General features: G+C 34.1%; 2 protein-coding genes across 2 annotated transcripts; one reads left to right on the top strand and one right to left on the bottom strand.

The window, feature by feature from the left end:
- Positions 1-4517: 4517 nt before the first annotated feature.
- LOC132606479 (transcription factor bHLH84-like) lies at positions 4518-6315 on the top strand. Its single transcript, XM_060320002.1, has 5 exons — positions 4518-5048; positions 5141-5344; positions 5452-5517; positions 5610-5675; positions 6182-6315. The coding sequence occupies exons 1-5, from the start codon at positions 4518-4520 to the stop codon at positions 6272-6274; spliced, it is 960 nt and encodes a 319-aa protein (XP_060175985.1). The 3' UTR covers positions 6275-6315.
- A 1411-nt stretch (positions 6316-7726) lies between these two features.
- On the bottom strand, positions 7727-8392 carry LOC132608050 (cytosolic sulfotransferase 12-like). The gene has a single exon (XM_060322126.1). The coding sequence runs from the start codon at positions 8390-8392 to the stop codon at positions 7727-7729; it is 666 nt and encodes a 221-aa protein (XP_060178109.1).
- Positions 8393-9408: the final 1016 nt, after the last annotated feature.

Raw genomic sequence — 9408 nt, 5'->3', positions numbered from 1 at the left:
ATAAAAACATGATAGAGTTAGCTTTCATTATCCTTTCAAGAGATGAGTACTTAATCTAATATAATAGTAAATATTGGGCATAATTATTATTTTCATTATATTTATAGAGATGAAAGTAATTACGATCATTTACAAAGAACTGTTGTTGAACCATTTTTTTTCTCTCTTTCTAGAACTACTAGTACAAAACAGAGACAAGTTCAAACAGAGAGAGAAAAAACCACTGTTGTTGAACCATATTTTGCTCTAAACTCATTTTTCTTTTTTAGCTTAGAAGTTAATGTAGTGCAGTACTGCCTTTCTATCAATCAATATCGCAATTCCATACTAGTTCGGTAGATTATATGAATCCTCTATATTTGTTAAGTTCTACTATTTAGTTTATTTAAGCATAATTTCCTTGGTCTTAAAATGAAGTAGCTGTGACTATAGAAAAGAAGTACTCCTAGTTGAAAAGAGTTGCCCATGTCTGATGTCTCTTGCCAATAATATCACTAGTTGATATTAAAAGGAAGCTGGAATATTTGAAGAATGTATATTAATTGTCAATAATTCATGTATATTAATTGTCAATAATTCATCTTCTAATTACCCTTTCTTCTTTATATGGCTGGAAATTAAACAAAGAAGAACTAATGGCCACTACAACAAAATATGCTTTTAGCGGCAATTAATTTGCGGTAATAATTTAATTGTCGCTAATTATATTCTAAAATCAATTATTACTGGCAATACCAAACTTTAGCCCTAACAATAAATGCCGCTAAAGGCTTTAGCGACCTTGGATCTAATGGCATTAACCAATTGCTGGTAAATATTTTTGTGGCAATAACTATTGCCGCTAAAAGGAAAATATATTGCCACTAAAAGCCTCTTTTAATGTAGTGGGCTTACGTGGTTTGGTCTTTGGTTTGGTGGAGTGGATAGAGAACTGCGAAGGTCATAATTTAATTTGAATGAAACTTTGGTACTATAGGGGGGAAAGATAATATGCTTTCATTCTTCTATTTTTAGAAAATATCTAAGCAACAAATGTGTGAAAACAAAAAAGAAAGGATTCCAATAAAATCAGCACAATTTATTCTAATGGATTCACAAATCGCAATTATAGTTAAGTTTTCGGTACTGGCGACAGGAAGAACGGAAGATACTAATTCCTATTTCTCGGCAGAAAAAATAAATCCCGATTTCTCTTTATGTAAAACAATTGTAAATCAGATTCTTTAGTACGTAATAACCTATATATACTCAAATTGGAGAAATAAATATTACTACACAACAAAAATGCAAGTATGGGCTGTGCAATCATGCACGTATTCAAAAATCTCTGCCCAAATAGTCTTAAGAGGGGATTTATTCACATCACTTCAAATTCCTTCCTTTTTCTTGCTTTTTCTTTTAGGGGAAGGTCACATTGAAATTGAATTTGAATGAAATTATACAATTTGACATGTTTGTTTGGCAAACTAATTATTTGGTGAGCATGAAATTGATCTAAATAAGGGGAATAATTACACTTTTCAATTCTCAAAGGGAAGCATAAAATTTGTGGTGATTATGTAGTATAATTAATAAATGATTCTTAATTAAGTTATTTCCTTTTTTAATATTTCTTATATACACATATATTTATCACACATTAAAACTTATTTACATATTCATCTAAAAATATTTTTTATAACTTTTATATTAGCTTTTATAAAAATAAAGGAATACGAAGTTATATAATTGTAATACACCAGAAATTGCATTTTAATTTATAAAATAAGCAGATCATTGTAATTACACATGATTTCCAGACATCCCGTTACTATGAATTATTAACGAGCTGACACGACTTTATCTAAGACTCCCTTCTTAAGAACTCATGCAGATTTTGTTAACTTATAAATTTCTGGTTGCTTTCATGGAGTCATGACACTAGGATCGTGGGAGAGGAGGTGAAGAATTTCGATAAAGCAAAGCGGAATAAGAAGAATCAAATGACACAAAAAAAGTTGATACAAAGTAATTACTACATGAACTTAATTCTCTGAGTGTAGCATAACTCATAACCATACTTCTCCATTTTCTCCTTCCCCATCACCCCCCCCCCCCCCCCACCCTCCCCTCCCTTCCTCCATTTATCCATTCTGATTTACAATTTTTAAAATCAGGGTTAATTTTAATCCATTCTGATTAATTTGTAGTAATTGAAAATTAGGGTTAGGGTTAAGGGAATAAAAGATATATCACACTCTAGCTATTAGATTAGCTGTATTAAATTAATCATATTCTTCGAGTAATTTTCCAATGAACAATCTAGCTGCGACTGAGCTCTCTCTTTCACCCAATGAAAACTCCGGAGACTCATCATCATCTTCAGCACCACCCGAGACAATACTGGTATTCACTTAGGGTGTGTTCGGTATGGTTCAATTTTCTCAATGTTCGGGTCAAAGTTTTTGAAAACATTTTTTCTAGGAAAATAAGTTGTTACAAAATGAGGAAAATGACTTTTCAAGGGAAACAGGAAAAACAAGTCCCAAAAGTGATATTCCACATTGTTTGCTCCCAACCTCGAAGAGGATTTTAACTAAGGGAGTTCCAAAATATAGGATATTCCACATCGATTGTCTCCTCCCACCCTCGAAGATGATTTTAACTAAGGGGGTTAAAAAATATAAAGAAGTAGAGAAACAAAGAAACAAGGGGATTCAATATCTACTATGTATATATAAAAAATAATTTTCACCTTGTATATACAGTGTAATTTTTCTCCGAAAATGAATCCCTTGGCCCTTACTGGCTCTGCCCCTGCTCTCATCTTCACCCCCACCCCCACCTCCACTTTTATAGTACTTGTCTAGATTATATACAAATATTTTTAGGATAATATTTTTTTGCTTACGTATCTAATACAAGAAAATAAGTAAAACACGACTTATTTTGATGGAAAACATTTTCCTTAGTACGGAACGATTTTGTCTTAAACTCTGTCCGTGTAAAGGATGCTGTGGAGGCGAGTCCATTTTTCTCCAAGTTGGGATGCTATATATATATATGGTGTTGAGAATTGTGTGTGTCAATGCCGCCATGTGAACTAGCAATAGTCAGAGGCGGACCCAAATGGACGAGTCGGAGTGCACGTGCATTCCCACCCTTCGAAAAAAATTATGTATATATATGTGTATATACCTTGAGAAATTAGTATATATTTAATTGTGCACTCTAACAAACGAAAGTATCTTTGGGGCACGTTGGTTGCAACTGCTGCTTCCCTTACATGTCACCCTGGATCGAACCCGAATGTCACTTTTAATTATTTTTTTGAGCCTATTTTTAGGAAAACAATAAGTGTTAAATGAGCTCGTTCAGATCTTTCATTTACTTCACTGTGTTAAAATTTATTTATTACACATATTTGACCTATATACTTGTATTTTCGCTACTGCTACGCTATTAGTGACCGGTCCGACACGGTATTATTCCTTAGTTGTCATTAAAAATTTTGTTGGCGTTTATGTTAAAATAATGGTGCCCCCGCCATCTTAAAATCCTGGGTCCGCCTCTGGCAATAGTGCCTAAGTAAAGGAAGTCTGAACTGGTTTTGTGACTGGTCTTTAAAGTTAAGGAGACATGTTACTGTTGAAAGCGCTCTTAGCATTTCTGTGATTGAATCCAATGTTGTTCTCGGTCTCTGAAGTTTTTGGAGTCATCGGGTAAAGGCCAGTCCGGTTCATGATTTGAGTATGGATAAAATAGAGGAAGAAGTAGGAAATGTAGGAAAAAGTATGAATGAACCAGATGAAAGTAAGGTGGGAAGTAAATGAATAAATGTATACTTTTATGACGGCAGTGTCTAGGCTAGCTTGTGAGCCCCTCGACTATTTTACCAGATACCTGCTTTCTCTCACAAGCACAGGTATCGGAGCTGAAAGATAAATTTCAATCTTTTTCCCTTTAAGAATGTCAAACTCACCACCACAATCCGTATATTTCTCAGGCGATGCCACTTCATTGGTTTTATTTTATATTGCCTTTTAATGTTTTGAAAAAGACCCCCACGTTCTCCAGGTATGGATTCTCAATCTCCTTTCCTAATTATAAAGATTGGACAGTTGACAGTAACTGATAATACTTAATCCTTTTCTCAATGATTGGTATATATACTCTAGTCATTATCAGAGTGAGTTAATTATAATGTAGAATTTTTATATGCCCTCTGGGGTTGCATTCATTTAGTCCTTACCTGGTTGAACTAAGTCTATCTTAGTTGTACTTGGCCCATTTTGGAAAATATATTTATATTTCAAAGGATTGGGGCATATTCTGCTCATTAAATATTATTGGTTGCTGAGTCCTAGAATATTAATATACCAACCAAAGTCAATCCATTCTGTCTTTCCTACATTTGTGTCAGTATAAATATGTGCTTCTATCTCCCAGTATTTCGAAGCATCGACAAAATTGAGCTTCTCTATTACAAAGTATAGTTAAATACTTCATTTCCTTCAAGCTCTAGTTTTAATAAGAGAATGGAGCCTGTGGCATCGATGCCCGAAGGAGATTGGAGCTCCTTTAGTGGAATGTCTTTTACTGAGGAGGCTGATTTCATGGCACAGTTGCTTGGTAACTGTTCAATTCCGAACGAGCTACCAGGTAGTTCTAATTATGGAGTTTCCTCCAGTTTTTGGAATGGTCATGAATCATCAAATGACACTAATAATAGTATGTATAATGGTGGTAATGGTTATCTTTTTCCTCCTCCGAGTCATGAGAGTTACTATCCAAGTCATTCTCGGCCTATCTTGATGAGAAATGATAGTTCAATAACAACAGAACATAATCTGATGGATACTAATAACCCAATTGAAGCAGATGACTTCCTTAACCAAGATGTGAGCAATGACAGTATGGAGTTTGATGAAAGCATGCCTGGAGCTGTTCTTGATGGAAAAGGCTTGCATCTAGGAAGAACAGATTATGAGCAATTTCCGGAAGATAAAATGGATCGTCCATCAGAGAGCTCTAAGAAAAGATCCCGGTTGCATGGTCCTGCTTGTCATGTGAGTGTTATTCATCAACTAAATTAGTAGCTGTCAAGTTTCTATCATAATGGTCGATTTGATGATAATCCATGTTGTTTTCTCTAATGTAGGTCCCAAAGAACAAGAGAAGCGCAAAGCTGGAAACGGACCTTAAGATGTGCGAGACAGGTGGAAAAAACAAGGCTGTGCTTAAGAGGCAGAACTCTATGATCAGTTGTTGCTCAGAAGATGAATCTAATGTTTCTCACGAGTTGACCCGAAAATCCAGAGCCAGTAGGGGTTCAGCAACTGATCCCCAGAGCTTGTATGCCAGGGTACATAACTGCCTATTATATGATACAATCAGATTTGTCAGTCGCTTCTTATTTTCTAGATCTGCTAGTATATATATGTAAATGATTTTTTCTTTCTCTTCTAACAGAAAAGACGTGAGAGGATTAATGAGAGATTGAAGATCTTACAGAGTCTCATCCCTAACGGTACCAAGGTACGTTTAGTCAGTCACTGAAACTGCATTAGTGATCATGTTATTATCTGCTGAGAGAATGTGAACCTAAATGGAAAAATATTTGATGACAGGTTGACATTAGCACCATGCTTGAAGAGGCAGTCCTGTATGTCAAATTTTTGCAACTCCAAATCAAGGTAAGGTTTATCTTCCCTTTACAAAGTGTTACAATGCATTAGGATTTAACAAGGCGAAAATACTGATCTAGCGTGAACATACACAAGCATATTCACGCGGATATAACAAAAGAAAGAGAGAACAACAAGTATAACTTGAAAGTCTCATCATTTTGTGGACATGAGTGCTATTAAACAAAACAAAAAAATTAGTGAGGTGGTGGGAGGAAACCAATGTATAATATATGCGGACGATATACAGATTTTATACTCTATTGCATATTTTATAACAGGCTATAGAAGGTCATTTACTTTGTTTATTTATGTTACCAAATAAGACTTACTAGAAACAGTTACTTGTTATAGGTCACTTTGACTTGATACTGCATGCACAACAATAAACTCGTTAATTAATGGCATAGTTAAGCAATCTAATCAACTAAAGATATCAAAAGATTAATTACTTCTCACTTTGGAATCAAGAGATGGATCTTAATATCGTGCATTTTGTTTGGGCATCTGTGCAGCTCTTGAGCTCTGATGATCTATGGATGTATTCTCCCATTGCGTACAACGGAATGGACCTTGGGCTCGATCTGAGGATTGGCATTCCAAAATGATAACGTTGAAAAGCTCGTGACATGGCTGTGCTGGGTTTCTGTATTAGTAGATTGAGAGCATTATCATACAGGGTAACAGGGGATATAGAAAATATTGCAATTTTGTAATTGTGTCCAATTAAACTTAATGACTGGTTATAATCTTATCCACAACAACTAATCATTCTGCTGATCAAATATTCAAATGTAATAAGTTTGCTTTCTGGCTGCCATCTCAACTTGATGAAGGGTTTTATATTATATACGACTTAGAATTATGGAAGTTTACAAGAAAGCACTGTAATAATTGAGTTATAATGTGTTAATCTTTCAATGATAAACTGATTGGTTCTATATTGTTTTTAAGAGTATTATGTTTTGTCATCTATTGATACTCATTAACAAGCCAACAAGTTGCATTCAATTTAAATTGTGAAGAGGAGCCTTAGAGCAACGGTAGTCTCTGTATGATTTATAAGTCACAGGTCTGAGCCATAAAAGCAGCCACTATGTTTGCATTAAGGCTGTCTACATCACCCCTTGGGTGTGACCCTTCCCAGAACACTGCTGACACGGAATGCTTTGTGGATCGAACTGCCCTTTATCTGATGATTTTAAATTACATGGTTTCGTTTATGCTTATTTGGAAATAGGGAAAAGCTAAGAATGTAGAGTAGATCCACAAGCAAGACTCTTTGATGCAGGTACTTATCTGGCAAGTATAACTGCGTATATTTAATGCAAAATTAATAAAAGAATATCCTCAAACTTGTATCAATCGTCAATTGCCCACTTATATATTGCGGCAATCCTGTGACCCCCTTGAACTTTTGTAAAATGAAATTAACACACCCTTGAGATGCCAACTGGCACAGTGAGTGTATTTACCCTCTTAAAGAGCGTGACAGGTTTAAAAAGAAGTTCACAACTTTTATTTTTATTTTCATATTAAATATATTTTTCTATTTTTTTTATTGACTCATTATTTATTTTTGTCCTTTTCTTTGCTGATATTATTTAATTTTGCTAATTCATGTATCCTCTAATTAAATTCAGAGATGAGCTTATTTAATCCTGGGGAAACATTCCACATTGCTTAAATAGCTTTCTAGGATAGCGCCTAGCACGACTCGAGCCATTCGAGTATTTACTCAAAAATATTATCGTAGTAATATTTAATTTTCAGTGCGTTATTTTGCTAAATAAATAATACTGCCTCCATCACATTTTAAATGTCTTGCTTTACTTTTTGGTCTGAACCAAAAGGAGTGCCTCTTTCTACATCTTGCATAAGTTGACAATTCAAACATCCAACACGAGAGGTTTATAACCACAAGATTCGAAAGACATTTTAGTACATTATACACATCTTTAATTTAGGACCACAAGATTCAAAGATCTTTCTTTATTTCTTAAACTCAGTATCTAGTCAAATTAAGACACTTAAATTGGAACAATAGGGAGTAATATTTATTACATTATACTGGTTTTACCTCTATTACCAACATAAATAACTTGGAAACAATTACTAAATAAGAAAGAGACTTCATTAAAGATCCAAGCCGGTGCCTTCAAATTTTTGGCCTGTAATCTGATCAAGGCGTTGTTGCATCTCATCTGATAGGGTGTATTTTCGCAATGGTCTTTAGGATCACGGGTGATGTATACTAATTTGCAGCTGGAACTAGACGATTTGATAGTCTCTGGGAGCTTAGAATAAGGAAGGTGAGTCCTAAAGAGCCTAGGTGAAGCCATTTCGTCAACGTTAAAGACTTTGGAATTCAGGTTCTTTGGGCTAAATATTGAAATTTCAATAGAAGGCATAAGTTGGTTAGGATGATTTGTTAGTAAAGGATCAGTATTAATATCATCTACGGTACTTCTGTTATGGGCCATGATGCAGGGAATTAGAGCTTTGAGCCAAGTGGTACCTGTCTTCATGGATGAAGCAAGAATCACATCATCATCACGAACCAAGAACCCTGATTGAGCTGCCATGGCTGCTTTTATGTAGTCATTTTTGTACCAGTAGCCTTCCCACTTAGCAATACTAATTTCCCACCATTTCTCCCTTGGGAGTCCACTTACAAATGTGCAAAATTCTTCTTCACTCGTATTATCAGAATTGGAACCTTTCATTATATATCACAGTTTAGACCAAGATCTAGCTATATGGAGTATATGGATTTCTACAAGGCATAGGAGTGTATATATATAAATCAAGGCCGGCTAAAGGGCCAAGCTGCTGAAGCAAAGGCTTTAGGCCTCCACATTTTGGAGGCCCCATTTTTTTTATTAATGGTACTAAAAGTTTTATGATTAAGTTCTTAAGAAAAATATTGAATATTATAAGATAAAATGATATACAAGCTCTTCAGGAAGGAAATAAAACTGTTTAGCAATGTAACAAGTAATCACTGTTAGACAATTTATTACATTCTCACATGAATAATCTTCTTTCTCTGACTTACTTTTTCGTAATTTTTATTTTTCTTCTTCTTCTTCCTACTAAGCTTTCTATTGTCTCAAAAGAATGGTAGGATGACAAGTGTCATCACCACAAAAAAAGTAGAATATAAAAATACAAAATCAGAAAATAAGTAAATAGTAAAATACAAAATTGTAAATTCACAAAAAAATAAAACTGCAGTATATATAGTCAAAAAAAAAAAAACAAAGCCAAGTGGCACTTTTTAGGACAAAGCTCCAAAAAATTTGGAGTTTAAAATATTTTTAAAAAAATCCAAAACAAATAATACATATAAATTTGAAAATTGTGGGAAAAAAAGATAGTATAATTTATATTGGCAAGTACGGCCTTTTTTTTTTAAATTCTAAATCAACTAAATAATTAATTTAAAATTTGAATTTCACAGGATTAGTAACTAACCTTACCCCTAAAAAATACCTAACCCCATAACCCACATATTTGGGAAAAAACAAACTACTACCTAAACTCCATCACCCACATCTTCTTAAAAACCTACTATTCCAAAAAAAAAAAAATTATTTAATCCAAACTATACGAGCATATTGCATTCTCACAAACAGTGACAATTGGTATGAACAATTGTCAAATGGAACTGTGCACCATAGCAAGATTTCTTGGTTGGCCAATGTGTTCTCGAAGGCATATATCTATCAAAATAGGCAAG

This window comes from Lycium barbarum, chromosome 8 (genome assembly GCF_019175385.1).
Source record: "Lycium barbarum isolate Lr01 chromosome 8, ASM1917538v2, whole genome shotgun sequence".
Taxonomy (NCBI): domain Eukaryota; kingdom Viridiplantae; phylum Streptophyta; class Magnoliopsida; order Solanales; family Solanaceae; genus Lycium; species Lycium barbarum.
Note: the sequence above shows the minus strand (reverse complement) of the source record. Positions and strands in the feature narration are given on the sequence as shown.